The sequence below is a fragment of the Neophocaena asiaeorientalis genome, unplaced genomic scaffold, assembly GCF_003031525.2.
Source record: "Neophocaena asiaeorientalis asiaeorientalis breed wild unplaced genomic scaffold, Neophocaena_asiaeorientalis_V1.1 scaffold479, whole genome shotgun sequence".
Lineage (NCBI taxonomy): Eukaryota > Metazoa > Chordata > Mammalia > Artiodactyla > Phocoenidae > Neophocaena > Neophocaena asiaeorientalis.
Window position 1 is genome coordinate 3,763,265 of NW_020173774.1, and position 14,811 is coordinate 3,778,075.

The following is a 14,811-nucleotide window of genomic DNA, read 5'->3' on the forward strand; positions in this document are numbered from 1 at the left end:
GCTCATGGGTTTGGGGGTTTCTTTTAAAGCAAATCCACAATTAAAAATTTGTTATTAATCATTTATGATCACTTTTGTTGATGGGCCACCACACCTCAATATCAGCTTGATCTTAACTTCATTTTCACTCCCGTAAACATTCAAAAAGCGTGCTGGGGCCCAGTAAACACTGACAAGGGTTGGGTGAGGTGAAATTTGTGTTTTAGAAAGATAACCCTGGTCAGTACACAACAGGGTCAATACACCCTGGCATGAGTCAGAAGGAACCAGGCAGAATGCAGGGTGAACTGTTGGAGGCATTCCTTGTCGGCATTTCATTTCTTCAAGAAACACATTATTAAGCGTGTACTATGTGCCCAACATGGCACTCGGCCCTGGGTCCAGAGTGGTGAACAAAAGATGTGCAGCTTCATGGAGGGCACCTCTGCTTATGAAGATAATCACCAAGCTACTCAACAGACTAACACACACATTACTATAATCAGTGATAAGTGCCATCATGGAAACTAATGTCCACACACAAGATGGAGGCAAGCAGCAGAGAAACTGAACAGGAGGTTGTATTAGTCGGCTCAGGCTGCTAAAACAAAATACCGTGCTTCAACAACACCACAGTTATTTCTCACTGTTCTGGAGGCCAGGATGTCCAAGACCAAGGTGTTGGCAGGTTCATTTCTTGGTGAGGGCTCTCTTCCTGACTTGCAGATGAGGCTAAAGATTCATGATGGCCCCTTCTCCTTCTCCTTCCATAGTGGGATGGGATGGGGGTAGGGGTGGTAGAGAGCTCTGGTTTCTCTCCCTCTTCTTGTAAGGATACTTTTTCCACTGTGAGGGATCCTCTCTCACAATCTCATCTAACCCTAATCACAAAGGCCCCACCTCCTAATACCAGCACATTAGGGGTTAGGGCTTCAACATATGAATGGGGGGACCACAAACATTCGGTCCATGACAGAGGCTTAAACAATAATCCAATTAAATGAGCAGGGACAGTGGGAAGAGAGGAAGTGACAGATTCAAAAGACAATTTGAAGGGAGAATTGGCAAGACTTGATGACAACCTGGAGTGAGAGAAACAGGAATCAGAGGTACTAATCATACTTCAATGTGGATGATGAGAAAAGTGAAATATGGCCGTGGAAGGGAGACATGGGCGTGGGGGAAAAGGGGAGATGCTGAGTTCTGGAGTTGATATGACAGGTCAGCCAAGGAGGCGATCCTCCAGCAGTTGGCAAGGCAGGCCTGGCACTGGGTGAGGGCTCAGAGCTGAGGATTCGGATATGAAAGCGTTTGTGCTATGACCCACTTAGGTCAAGTTCTCATTCAAAGGTATGGAGAAGACCACCAAGCTCCTCTGCAGCCAATATACAGTTAAAATACTCACCTCATGATCGCCCAACTAGAGGAAAAGCAGGCTGCCATTCCTCTGCTCTTAGCCATGCCTATGCTGGGCACCTGTCTTGCAGACCCCACCGTCATTGGTACCATGTTGTTCCTTGGACAATCACAGCCCATCACAAGGGTGCAGCTGAGGGTTTTTAGTAAATCAGCTGATCTGTAGGGCTGGTTAGCTCTGGAGTAGGCACAGGGAGGGGTGCTGGTGAAGATTGGTACATGACGAGCAAAGGTCTGGGTGTGGGTGCCACACCTGTATACCTCTACCTGCACAAGGAAGGAGGGGCTGGTGGAGGTTAAGTCCTCATGATGGCCCTGGAAAGGACAGAAACATTCTTCAGGATCCTGCTACCTAGTCATGCAAATCCTAGGCACCCCTCTACCTATCCCCCAGGGCACTCAAATCACCTGGGGGTACTTGTCTTCCTAAGCTTTTCCTCAAGGCCCAGAATTTCTAAGGCTAGTTCCCAGGGACCTGCTTAATAAACAAGTTCCAGGTGATCAAGTTGCAGGTGATTCCCATATACATTAAAGTCTGAGAGTCACTGCTTTCGAGAATAACTTGATGATTTGCTGCTTGTTCTATTAAACTCAACCCTGCTCTCCTCACTGCTCCTAGATGGTACCACCCAGTCCATACCTTTAAATGCCATCTGGATGCTGGTGACTTCCAAATGCCCAAGCAGGACTTCTCCCTAACTCTGCTGCCTCCTGAGCAGCTCCATTTAGATGTCTAGCACGCCTCTCAAAAATATGTCTGCAGCAGAACTCTTGACTCCCTCACACACTCACTCCTCCCCCAGTCTTCCCCTCCTGAGTAAATGGCACCATCATTTACCCAGTTGTTCATAACAAAAAACCAGGAGTCATCCCTTCACAACCCACATCTGATCCGTCAGGTAGGTCCTATCAGCTCCACCTTCCAAATAGATGGTGAACCCAACAACTTGTCACCACCCCCACATGACCATCCTGGTCAAATCCATTATCATGTCTCACCTGGACCGCTGTTCATCCCCTTCCTGCCCCTCCATTTCCAGTCCGGCTCCGCTAGTGTAATCCAGCATGATCTGTACAGTATACTTACTCCGGTGCAGTAGCCAACGTGATCTTTATAACATATGACTCAGGTCATGTTATCCCCCTGCTGGAAGCCCTCTCCTTTGCTCTTGGTCCAAATGGGTGGTAAAATCCAGATGAGCTGGTATCTGCCCACTCTCTCGACACACCTGCTGCAGCCTCCCCCTGCCCACTCTGCTTCAAGCTAATTTCCATCTCGGGTCATTTGCCCTTGTTCCTCCCAGGTCTTATCCTGCATTCCCTCCTCATTTAATTCACGTGTCTCCTCAAATGGAGACTCTTTGAAGAAGTCTCTCCTCACCACCCTCCCCAAGTATCCGCCCCATCTCTACTTCATCCCTCTATCCCCAGCTTATTTCCTTCAGAGCACTTATCATTATCTGAAGTGACATGATCGATTTATGTGTTTATTTGCTCATGGTCTGTCTCTCCCAATAAAATATAAGATCTGTAAAGACAGGGACTTTATCTCTTTTGTTCACTCCTACATTCCCCAACTTCAGTTTGTATTTGTTGAAGGAATGAATGAGCAAGTAAATAAATGAACACAGACTTACAATATAAGGCTGTAAGTGCTGTCTTAGCCTAGACTGCCCCATCCAGAAGCAGAGCCTGATTCAAGGAATTGTGGGCAGGTGGTTTATTTAGAAGGCAATCAGAGGGAACAAGGGTGAGGCAACAGGAGAAGGAAAAGCCAAAACAAGAATATGTTATCAGGCTGGTCATGCTGGGAGCAACTGGACCCTGATCCCACTGGAATGTTTCTTGGAGCATATAGAGGCCTCTTCCAACTGTCCCCTGAGCACTGACAGTAGAAGTCCTAATCCATCAACTCCTGAACTTCACTGGCTGAGGCTTGCCCCAGAGATGTTGACTCATCTGTACTCTCTGGCTGCTGGTGAACAGGGCTGCATGGGCTCCCCCAGAACAGAAGGAGCCAGGGCAGAGAGCAAGTGATGTGCAGTGGGCACTGCAGAAGAGACTGGTTAGCACAAAGTCAGTCAGAGCCCACTCAGAACTGGCCAGAATCAGGGGTGGGGCCAAGAGGACGTAAGGGATCATAAGAAGCATCAGCTGAACGTGCTGTGATGGAGATGTGCACAGCGGTCCATAGGAGGGGCATTTGGTCCAGCTAGAGTGTTCAATGCACATTTGTTGGACTAAATTGAAAGGAGTAAAATACACGATTTATTAGATTATGCTAAGTGAGACTTGGGAGACTTCCAAAGCTTGAGATATTGTAAGATCTGAGCCCACAGTTCAAACCTGGGGCAAAGAAACCACACATCTAGTAGAACCAGCACTGTGTGGCATGATACAATGAGTGAAGAAAGCAAAACTTCCTCACATGGAGGAAGTGCCCATCAGTCCACCCAGGCTGAAGGGACCAATCCATGGACAAGCTTCCAAGCCAAGGTGGCTGGTCTGGAGATGCCCCAAGGGCAAAAGGGAAGAGGCAACAGACCCAGGGTGTGGAAAGAATGCCCAGGAGTGGAATGGAACTCAGGAGACCTGAGTTCTCCCATCACCCAGCTCAATCTTGTCATGTCAACTCTGGGCCTCAGTCTTCTCATCTGCCAAATGGAGAGAGTAATCTTCAATCCGACTCCTCTCATGAATGCATTGGGTATACTGCTGTCATTGAACATACAACATTCCGTGCTCATTTCACTGTGAGCTCTTGGAGGGCAGAGACTCCTCTTGATGTCTCTCTGTATCCTTCACACCCAGCCAATGGCTAATATATAGCATAGGTGCTCAGTACATTTTTGATGAATAAATGAATGCCTGAAGGAGTGGATTTCCTCACAGAGAAAAGCATGCGAAAGACGTTGAAGTAGTATAATGTCCAAATAGGAGATGGCAACGTGGTAATGGTAGCCTGAGGCTGAATGTATACTTGGGAGACATTAGACCGAGCTGAAATGAAAGCTGTCAGGATATAAATTTGATTTTATTTTCGGGCTCATCATCTTCTCAGCTTCATCATATTATACCATGATTATTCCCTTCTCTGCTGTTTTCACCCTATAGCTCTTAGGTTGTTGGAGGGACTCAGGGCTACAGACTAAACAGGAAGCCTAGAGCAAGGGGATGTGGTGAGGAGGCAAGGCAAGGGACCGTGAAAACGTTGAACATGCAGCCATTCACCCCTTCAGCAAACATTCATTGAGCACCTGTCATGGGTGGGCCCTCTGGGAATACAGCTGGTGACAAGACACGATCCGTCTCTTCCTTGGCTCACCTCTGCAGTGGACACACACACACACACACACACACACACACACACACACTCAGAGGTGTCTCTGCCTACCTCCTCCCCTGCCTCCCTCCCCCAGCACTGCAGAACTGAAGTCACCCACACTCTGAAATAGCCTTGCAGCTGGAAGGGGCCTCAGAATCCTTAAGTTCAGTGACAGCCTTATACAAACGAGGCACCTGGGACCCACCAGCTCCTGGGGCTAGACCTGAAGATGCGGCTTCTTACATTTTCCACCCCTCTGCCTCTCTACGGCTCCCTGCTTGTGTATGAGAAACCTCATCCTAGGCTTTGGGGATGGGGAGACTACCCCCATGTCTCTGCAGGAAAAATCCAAGAGGCAGGGAGTCTACCAGGACCTCTGGCACTTCCCCACCTGTTGTTCTGTTGCCCTGTTGCTGCTCTGGGCAGACAGAACATTTTCACTTCTGGTCCCCAAGTGTGAGAATTCACCAGGCCACTGGCTTCCTGTTTTGTACCAGATCTGCTTAAATATCACTGTTTCTAGATGGTTTTTGATCACTAAGCACTTTAAAAAAGTAATGATAGACTCATCTACTCCCACTTTGAGGTTCTCAGAACGCTGGGCCAGAGAGAGGGACACCATAGACACTGGGCCCCCCATCCGTGGTCAGTGGCATGGAGCAAGGTCATTACAGCTGAAAAGGAAGCTACAGGAGAGTAGAGCTCCCCCCTCACCTGTCCAGCTACTTCATGGGTTTGGCCATTATCTCTCAAATAGAAAAAGTCACTGTGAGCACTTTCTCCAGATCTGTATCAGTTGATGATCAAAGGGTTGAACATGATTGAGGATGGGAAGAGAAAATCGAAAGTTTTGGTTTTCCGAGTACCTGGGATTGGGCCAGGGATGAAGCAACACCCAAGATTCCCTGAAGAGACTGAAGAATCTTTCAACATAATTTCCTGAGGAGTTCCTGGCTATGGCCAGAGCCGTGCCAGGTACCATAAAGAACTCAGAAAAAGTATAAGATCTGAATTTTGCCGCAAAAAGTACCCATCAAATAGGAGAAAGCGAGGTTAATCTCAAGAGAGATTGGATTCCTGCAGAGTGCTTGGCACCGTTCCTGGCCTATCAGAGAAACTTCATGAATGAATAAATACAAGGAAATGATCGATAATTAAGTTATGGTAGCCAGAGAGTATTTGTAATTAAAACTCAGAAGACAAGAAGATCCATAGATGTTGAAGAAGTTTCTCTGGAGAAGTGAAAATTGAGATGACCTAAAGAATGTGCAGAATTTGATGATTTGGAGGTGAAAGGGGATATAAAAAATAAAAGAAAGAATGAGGAATGGGTCAGTGGGAAGCTCAGGGCTGAGGACAAGGCCTGAAGAAGCCAGGCTTCTGAGAAGCCCTTCTCACCACACCAGGGGACCTGGAAAAGAGATTAGAGACCAGAGCGAGGGGGCCAGGGAGCTCAGGGAGCTGCTAGCTTGGGCAGAGGCTAAAAGTGAGGAAGAGTTATAAAGACAACACATTCTTGCCTGGCCTTAAGCAAATCATTTCACCAGACCCTGAGCCTCTGTTCCCTCACCTGTGAGGCTGGGAGGATGAAGTGACACAGTGCATTTGAAGTCCCTGCTTTGCACAGATCTTTGTTCAGCAAATGTTAGCGTTTTACCTTCCTGCTCAAGGGCTCGGTCGGGAACGGTCCAGTCTCGTGAGCTGGTCAGACTTAGCCAAGGTCAAAGAAAGACTGAGTAATATTTAGGATCCTAAACCATCAGGGTCTAAGGGAACTGCAGCCATCACCTTTCAGCTGCCGCCTCCTGAGTTAGAGAGTTATAACTACACTTTGTATTAGACTTGCCTCTTTTGTGTATTGAATGCCTACCAAGTGACAGGTGCTGTGCTAAACACAGAGAGTACAGAGATGAGAAGGTGAGACTCCTTTTCTCCTTCAAGTAAAAGAGAGGAACCTTGGAGAAGTAGTCCAGTCCTCGATTGCCAGATGCTGAAATTGAAGCCCAGGGTGGTGAAGTGACAGCCCATGGCCACACAGCATGGCAGGACAGGTCAAGACCAGACCCTGTTCTACAGTGTTCAACCCTCCTCCCACCAGCCCTGAGATCAGGCTGCATCTGTGAGGCCTCAGATTCTACTCAGGCTCCAATGCAGTCAGTGGCTGGCTGTGCAGCCTTAGGCAAAGCATACACCTCTCTGAGCCTCAGCCTCTCCATATGTAAAATGGGACCAGTAATCATCTCCACGTCACAAGGTTGCTACAAGGTTCAAGACACAGTAACATGCATGGAAATGCGTTGTACTCTGCAGACTGCATATTGTATCAGCAGTTTCTGCTTTTCCTCACGTCACCTTGGCATCTTTCTCTAGGACAAGGCAGCCTTCTGTGGCCACAGAAACTGGGTGTTTCTCTCCACTCAGCAGGCATTTATTAAGCACCGCCCATGGACTCCACTTTTAGCAGTTACTAAAAACCTGTGGGACGTAACCCTGCCTGATCGGGTGGCATCAAGTCTAGAGTCCTGAGGGAAGCCACAGGCAAGATGAGACTTAAGCCAACCATGGAGACTAGATGTGGCTGGGGGTGGGAGTGGGGAAGAGAAGGCATTCTAGACAAAGGCAGCCCTGGCAAAGACACCAAAGAGGAACCTGGTGGCAGTGAACATGGGAAGGGCCACGGAACTGCTGACACTCGTGACTGCTTCCTGCCTCCTGGGGCCAGTGAGATGAAGAATAGTTAAGGGGAGAAGGAGGGCCTGGGGGAGGGGGGGTCGGTGCTGGCACGGCCATGGGTCTGGGTGCCCAGCCAATGCCCAGACCAACCAGACTTGAAGCCAGATTTCTCGGCATCTTCTCCCTTATCGTTTCTGAATCAGCTGGAATCTGCCCCCAACGGAAACATGTAGAATCCAGGGTAAAGAAAGCCATGCTAGCCGGTCAGACTACGGAAGTCAGGAAAACGAGGGGGAGGCAGAGAGGACAGGGAACGCGTCAGAGGACCCAAAAAGAGGAAGTGGCCCAGTCTCAGTTCTGCTCCCAACTGAGGAGCAGAATGGAGGAAATACCCTCCATTCTCCCAGCCCTCAGCAGCTGTCTCTGTCTCCTAACCTGAAGCCACCAAACCGGGGGCCAAGACCACCTGGGCTCTGGGCCCCATCCTTTCTGTTTTTCCCAAGGCCGCTGAGTTCTGAGCACTTTCAGGGGCCTAGGACAGTCCTGTCGGGGCTGCAGACCCAGGATCCACACTGAGCAGGGCATAGCTGAGAGTTTATTGAGGCTGGACACCCCCTGGGTTAAGCAATGGGGCTCAGCCCTCAGAACTGAAATGCAAGGAAGAAGGACACCAAAGTCAGCCCTTCCCCCGCAATAGGTCTTCACGGAAGGGAGGGATCTAAAGTCACTGGGGGGCTCTTCCCCAGCCCCACCTACTCAGGAACAGAGGAGTTAGGGTCCAGCTGAAGACCTCCAAATCCGGAGATTTGGTTTATTAAGCTGGAGGCTGGCTACATTGAGAGAATGGCCCCCAGACCCTGGAGGGAAGTAAGGGGATAGCAGCTATAAGTCCCCTCTCCTCCCTCCCTCCCTCCCTCCCTTCCTTCCTTCCTTCCTTCTTTCCTTGCTCCCTCCCTCCCTCCCTCCTTCCCTTCCTTCCTTCCTTCCTTCCTCGGCAATCTGCTAGAACCCAAAGTAAGAAAGAAACCAGGCCTCAGGAAAGAGAGGATAGGAGGACAAATACCATGACTTCTCCCCTCGCCTATCATGGTCCTGGGCTTCTGCATCTTGTCCAGCTTGTTGCTGGGACATGGGCAGGGAGACCGGTGGCTGGTAGTTCTAACTGCAGTTTCAGCAGTGGCAGGGCCCCCTCAGGCCCTGCTCCATCCACAGCTGCCCCAGGAACTCAGTCTCTCTGGACTGAACAACTCTGCATTAAGTACCTACTAAGCTGACATCCCAGTTCAGGCCCCACCTCGGGTCCAGTAGGGCACAGACCGGAGGAAGGAGTGATGACACATGAACAAACTGTTCTCCTGTCACAAAGCTATACTTGGTTCTTGATTTCCCGTGTGCATTATCTGTTTTTCTCAGGCTAACCTTGGTTCCTCTTCCCCACTCTCACCACTTCTGGTCCACTTCCCACATCACAAGGCGGGCCTTGCATGGGAAATGGAGAACATGGGAGATTGAGCTTGCCACACCATGCCTACCCCATCACAGGAAGCTAAAAACAAGAGTGTGTTTCTAGACCGTTCTCAGCACTGCCCTCAAAATTGTTTGGGAGGCACCAAGGCTGGTCAGAAGCAGGGAAAACAGGCCCCGGTGGTGGACATGTGTGTGGGAGGGCATGAGGGGCTGGGGGGAGGGGTTGGGGGGCTTGCTGAAAGTGCCAGAACCAAGTTCGAGTCAAGGCCTAAGCTCAGCCTTCAGCCCTCAGGGGAACTTGGCTTCTGGTAGGAAGGTTGAAAGTGGAATCACCCTCCCTCCCACATGACTTTGCCTATGGAGGATGTGACAGGTTTTCTGGCCTTTGTGTCAGTCCTGCAGGGAAGTGACTGGGGATGCCCCAGGTAGCAGGCCCCACCCACAGCGGCCAGCTGGGCACCTGGAACTCCGCCTGCAGGCTCAGAGGCCTCCCGGGAACCAGCCCTTTCTCACTGGGACGCGGCCATCTCTGTTTCTGTGAGAAAGCCATCGTGACTCCACAGACTCTGTCCCCAGAGGCCTGACTCTCCTGGGGGACTCTCATGCCACAGGCTGGTGGTGTCCCCAGAGAAAACTCCTTAATGTTCACAAGAGGGGGCCAGGCCAGGCCTTGAAGACCCAGGGGTGGAGGCAGGGGAGGCTGGGAGGGGCAGGTGCTGAGCCAGGAGCCTCCTCCTACAGAAAGAAAAAAAGGGAAAGTGACAAAGAGATGAGTCTCAGGAAAGATTCCTCTAAACCATCACATCAGGGCAGAGGGAGGAACACACGGAAGAGGTGAGTGTGGAGTCCTGTGTGGAAGAGATGAGAGAGAAACTGAGGGTCTGTGAGGGACTGCCGGAGGGAGGAAATGTTTAGATGGGAGAGAGCAACTGTGCTGTGAAGAGGGATGGGCTTGAAGGCAGGCGAGGAAAGGTGTGACCAAAGGGTCAGCCAGCCAGGAAACAGGGATGGCTCCTGGGCTTAGAAAGTTCGGAAAGTTCAGAAGCTCTACAGCAATGCTTCTTGGAGAGGGTGGCCATCTGGAATCTTCATCTCAGAGCAAAGGGTTGAGATACAAAGCTCTATTCTAGAAATTTCCATCTGATCAGAAATAGAACTTCCCCAGGAAAGAAAGGCAGGACATGGGTCAAGTGGAAAAGGAGCGGCCCAGGGCTAGCAGGAGTTGGGGAGTGGGAGAGAGCACAACCCCAGGCCTTCATTCCTGAGATCATCCCCTACAGCACTCACTCTCCAGGAGGCGGGGGATGAACCAAATCATCTCCGGGTTCCAAGCAGTCCTTGGTGCTAGGCTTGGGGTGCCTGGACCATCTGAGGACCACACTGGGACATCAGACTCACTCAGCTCACCAACCTTCCACTCACCTCTCTGGGGCTCCAGAAAGCTGCTGCTGCCCTCATCAGACCAATCTGTTGGAGAACTTCATGGAGCCACCATCCGGCCACTGATGGTGAAGGGTGGACCCATCTCCAGATCCTTCATGTTCCTGAGAAAGGTGAGCCAATCAAGTTACTGGGGCTGAGAACCAGGCCTCTCCCTGGGACCAGAGCATGGGAAGAACTTCTGGCAGTGACTCACTGACTCACTGGCTTATCTTCCAGAATCAGAGCTACCCCATCTCTCAGGCCAGATGAGAAGCTGCCATGTGACAAAGAGCAGATGATATGACTTATCACAAGAGGAGTTTCCAAATCCCACATCCTGAATGCCTGATTGTCTTCATTTGACAGCATCTTATGCCTGAACTTAAATTATTTGTAATCAGGCAGGTGCCCACCGCAGACAGTGAAATGCCTGAAGACAGAAGCTATACGCAGTTATCTTTGTACCCTTAGAAACTAACACCACGATACCTGCTACACTAGATCTTTACCGAATACACGATGGGTGAATGAATGGATGGTTGGATGGTGCCTGCCCCAGGGTGAATGCTAAGAGGAGCACTGCCATTTGGATCTTACACGGTCCTGTCCATGTTCAAGTTTTCATTCATGGAACTTTCTAGATGGACCCTGGCTCCTTCCTTTTCTCTTGTTTGTTTAGGGACATGGGGAGGACACAGGGGAGGCGAGCAGTGAATTTGAGTTCCATCTTTGGTTCTTTCTCAAGCATACCTAACCCCCCATGCCCATCCCACCCAGATCTGCCCTGAATCTACTCACCGGATTTGGTACAAGTTGAAGACAAAATTAGGCCCTAGAAAGACAATCGGAAAAGAGAGGGTTAGTACCTATGGGGAGAGCGGCCCATCACTCCTCTGGGAGCATCTAGTTCTCCCTCACCCCTGTCTGGAAGGTGCGGGGTGGCTAGGCAGGGCTGCAGGATGCCATGGGAGGTTCCCAGTCCCTCAGCATCTGCTTCCTGCCCCAGAACCATGGGTACACCCCTTCTTCCCAGACAGAACCACCAGTCTTTGAGGATAGATCCTGCCACTGGGGATCCCTCCATCAAGGGCACTGATTACTCTGGGAAGGAGTCTTGAATCCAGACTCTGTGACTTTAGCCTCACATCCTCATCTATAAAGAAGAGAGACTAAAAATTTCATCTTCGCATGTAATTAAAAAAAAATCATCCTAGGCACAAGTGCATTGGCACATAGTAGGTGCTCAACAGACATCCACAGAAGCTGTTGAACTTAATTGCAGATCCGGGAGATGTTCTCTGCCTCTCGGCACTGCAGCATGCCCTCCCAGTTCTCCTGGGTCCTATGGGAAGGGCAGATATGGATCAGAGTTGGGAGCAGCCCAGCAAATTCCAGGACACGCCCAGTGAGGCCGAAGCATCAGCAAGCTTAGGAGAGAGTCCCAAGAGAGGGCAGCGCAAGGGAGGCTCTAGGAGCCAGGGTAGGAAACAGCTGGAGCTTGGCCTGTCTAGCACATCACCCTCAGCCTTGTGGCCCGCCCAGGCCTGGGAGGTGGACTCCTGTGAGCTCTGAAGGACGAGGAAGCTGACTGCTTGCTGGGGGAGGAGAAGAGCCTCCACTCCCTCAATCAAGGCCCCACCCACTCCCCCCACACACCTCAAGCGCTCAGCCACCCACCCAAGTCTTCAACCACTGCGGCCACCACAGGAAATATTTTTGCATGACTCTGTGCTGAAGAGTTTGCAGCCCCGCCTGGCCTGGCCAAATGCCACAGGAGAGGAGGGACTGGGCTGCGCTTGGGTGACAGGGTCCAGCGCTCACTCACCCTCCCAGCAGTTCCCACGCTGGTACCACTTGGCCAGGCTGTAGCCCAGGATGGACACAAGCAGCAACGAGAGCCCTAGGCAGAGGAGCAGGCCCGAGGTGCTGATGGAGTCGTCCCCTGCAGAGAGACACACATCCTTCACCCAGCTGCCCAGAGCCCTCTCGCGGCCCCGTATGCCAACTGACTGCATCATGTTCCAAATTTCCTCTCCTCCCTCCCCACTGCCAGCAAAATGACTGTCCCCTAAGAATCTGGACCCTGGCCAGCTAGTTCAGCTAAGTCATGCTAAGATGCGAAAGTCTGATAACCTGATTTTTTAGAGTCAGCTTGTTTCTCCAAAGTAGCAGTCCTCTGACAGTAGAGATAATTTGGAGCTGGGAAGCCTTCCTGAAGCTGTAGGCTTTCTACGTGTTGAAAAAGGCACTGCTGTTTGGGGAGAAGCCCAGGACGTCTCTCCTCTGCATGAAGCAGGAAGGGCAGCCTGGAGGGCCCCCGAGAGCAGAGACACACAGATCCTTGATCCTCTCCCCACAAAGCCCTCGTATGTGGTAGCAGGGTGTTAACCCCTGGGCTCTGTTTGCTGCTTATACTTATCACTTCTTCCCTTTTTGTGGTATGAGCTCTTGGTTAAATTTATATTTTATTTGTAAAGGCAAACCAAGAAAAAGAGCAAAAGAGAGGGAGGGAGAGAGAGAGAGAGACTAGAAACGTGCTGAAGCTGAAGCAGAGCAGGAAACCAGGTTTGTAGGGAGAAGCTGACCATGGGGGCACACGGAGACAACCCACCCCTGCTGGGGCAGGGAAGGAAGAGGCAGGGCAGCCCCACTCCTGCTGGATGAGGGGCCAGGAGTGTGAAAGAATCATCTGATTCCCCATCTCCATGGCTTGGTGCCTTGAAGCTCCAAAGGTGCTGCCAAGAGGCCAGAGGTGCAAGGTTACGCACAGCCTTTGGTACAGCAGGCTTGCATGCGAAGCCAATGCCCATCATTTGCAAAATGTGGCACCCGAGCGAACCCCTGTCCCTCACAAGACTTCAATTTGCTCTTATGAAAAATAAGCATAATAATGAATACACATGGAGTTGTGGAGATTAGTGGAGATGCCATATATAGAGCACTTGGGAGAGGACCTGGCATACAGGAAGTGTTCAGTAGATGTTAATTACATCATTACTGTTGTTGTCACTATTATCACCAAGTAGTGAATTGTATTCTTAAATATTTCACAATTTCCCCCGCCCTAGCCTTTCCCTCTCCCATGCCCCTGATCCTTCTTCCCATTAAAGCAGCCAGGTTATTCTCTGAGAGAGTATGACAGCCAAATGCAGAGAGAAAGGGTCTCTCCTCCTACTTTTAGATTCCAAAAGCCCAGACCCTTAGAGAAATGGCAAGGATTCGCAACATAGACAAGAGATGAACAGAACCAAGATTACTCTTCTCACTATTACTAGGGGAAAATTTCCAGCCTGGGGGAGGGGAAGGGAGAAAGTGAGGTAAGAGAGATGGGAAAAAAGCACTGGAAAACATTGAAAAGATGTCAATGGGCCACAGAGAAAAAGTCCTTACTCCCCAATCGAAGTGGAGCCCTGGGGAGGCAACAGAATTCCCAGGTAGAGTTGTGGGATCCGAGAGCTGGACTGAGCCCCAGAACGACAGCAGGAGCCCAGTAAGGGAGACCTTCAAGATGGTGGAGGAGTAAGACGTGGAGATCACCTTCCTCCCCATAAATACACCAGAAATACATCTACACGTGGAACAACTCCTACAGAGCACCTACTGAACGCTGGCAGAAGACCTCAGACCTCCCAAAAGGCAAGAAACTCCCCACGTACCTGGGTAGGGCAAAAGAAAAAAGGAAAAACAGAGACAAAAGAATAGGGACGGGACCTGCACCTCTGGGAGGGAGCTGTGAAGGAGGAAAGGTTTCCACACACTAGGAAGCCCCTTCACTGGTAGAGAAGGGGGGAGGGGTGCTTCAGAGCACAGAGGACAGCGCAGCAACAGGGGTGCAGAGGGCAAAGCGGAGAGATGCCCGCACAGAGGATCGGTGCAGACCAGCACTCACCAGCCCGAGAGGCTTGTCTGCTCACCCGCCGGGACGGGCGGGGGCGGGGAGCTGAGGCGCGGGCGTCGGAGGGCAGACCCCAGAGAGAGGACTGGGGGTGGCTGAGTGAACACAGCCTGAAAGGGGCTAGTGCGCCACAGTTAGCCGGAGGGAGTCCGGGAAAAAGTCTGCACCTGCCTAAGAGGCAAGAGACCATTGTTTCGGGGTGCACGAGGAGAGGGGATTCAGAGGACCGCCTAAATGAGCTCTAGAGACGGGTATGAGACGCTAAGGCTGCTGCTGCCGCCACCAAGAAGCCTGTGTGCAAGCACAGGTCACTATCCACACCTCCTTTCCGGGGAGCCTGTGCAGCCCGCCACTGCCAGGGTCCCGGGATCCAGGGACAACTTCCCCGGGAGAACGGACGGCGCCTCAGGCTGGTGCAACGTCCTGCCGGCCTCTGCCGCCGCAGGTTTGCCCCGCATCCGTACCCCTCCCTCCCCCCGGCCTGAGTGAGCCAGAGCCCCCGAAACAGCTGCTCCTTTAACCCCGTCCTGCCTGAGCGAAGAACAGACGCCCTAAGGCGACCTACACACAGAGGTGGGGCCAAATCCAAAGCTGAACCCCGGGAGCTGCGCAAACAAAGAAGAAAAAGGGAAAT

At 51.2% G+C, this 14,811-nt stretch overlaps 1 protein-coding gene across 1 annotated transcript; it reads right to left on the reverse strand.

The window, feature by feature from the left end:
- Positions 1-8,381: 8,381 nt before the first annotated feature.
- SMIM35 (small integral membrane protein 35) lies at positions 8,382-12,326 on the reverse strand. Its single transcript, XM_024751658.1, is given in 4 exon segments — positions 8,382-10,361; positions 10,364-10,404; positions 11,081-11,114; positions 12,108-12,326. Coding segments are annotated over 4 exon segments (312 nt in total). The 5' UTR covers positions 12,301-12,326; the 3' UTR covers positions 8,382-10,317.
- Positions 12,327-14,811: the final 2,485 nt, after the last annotated feature.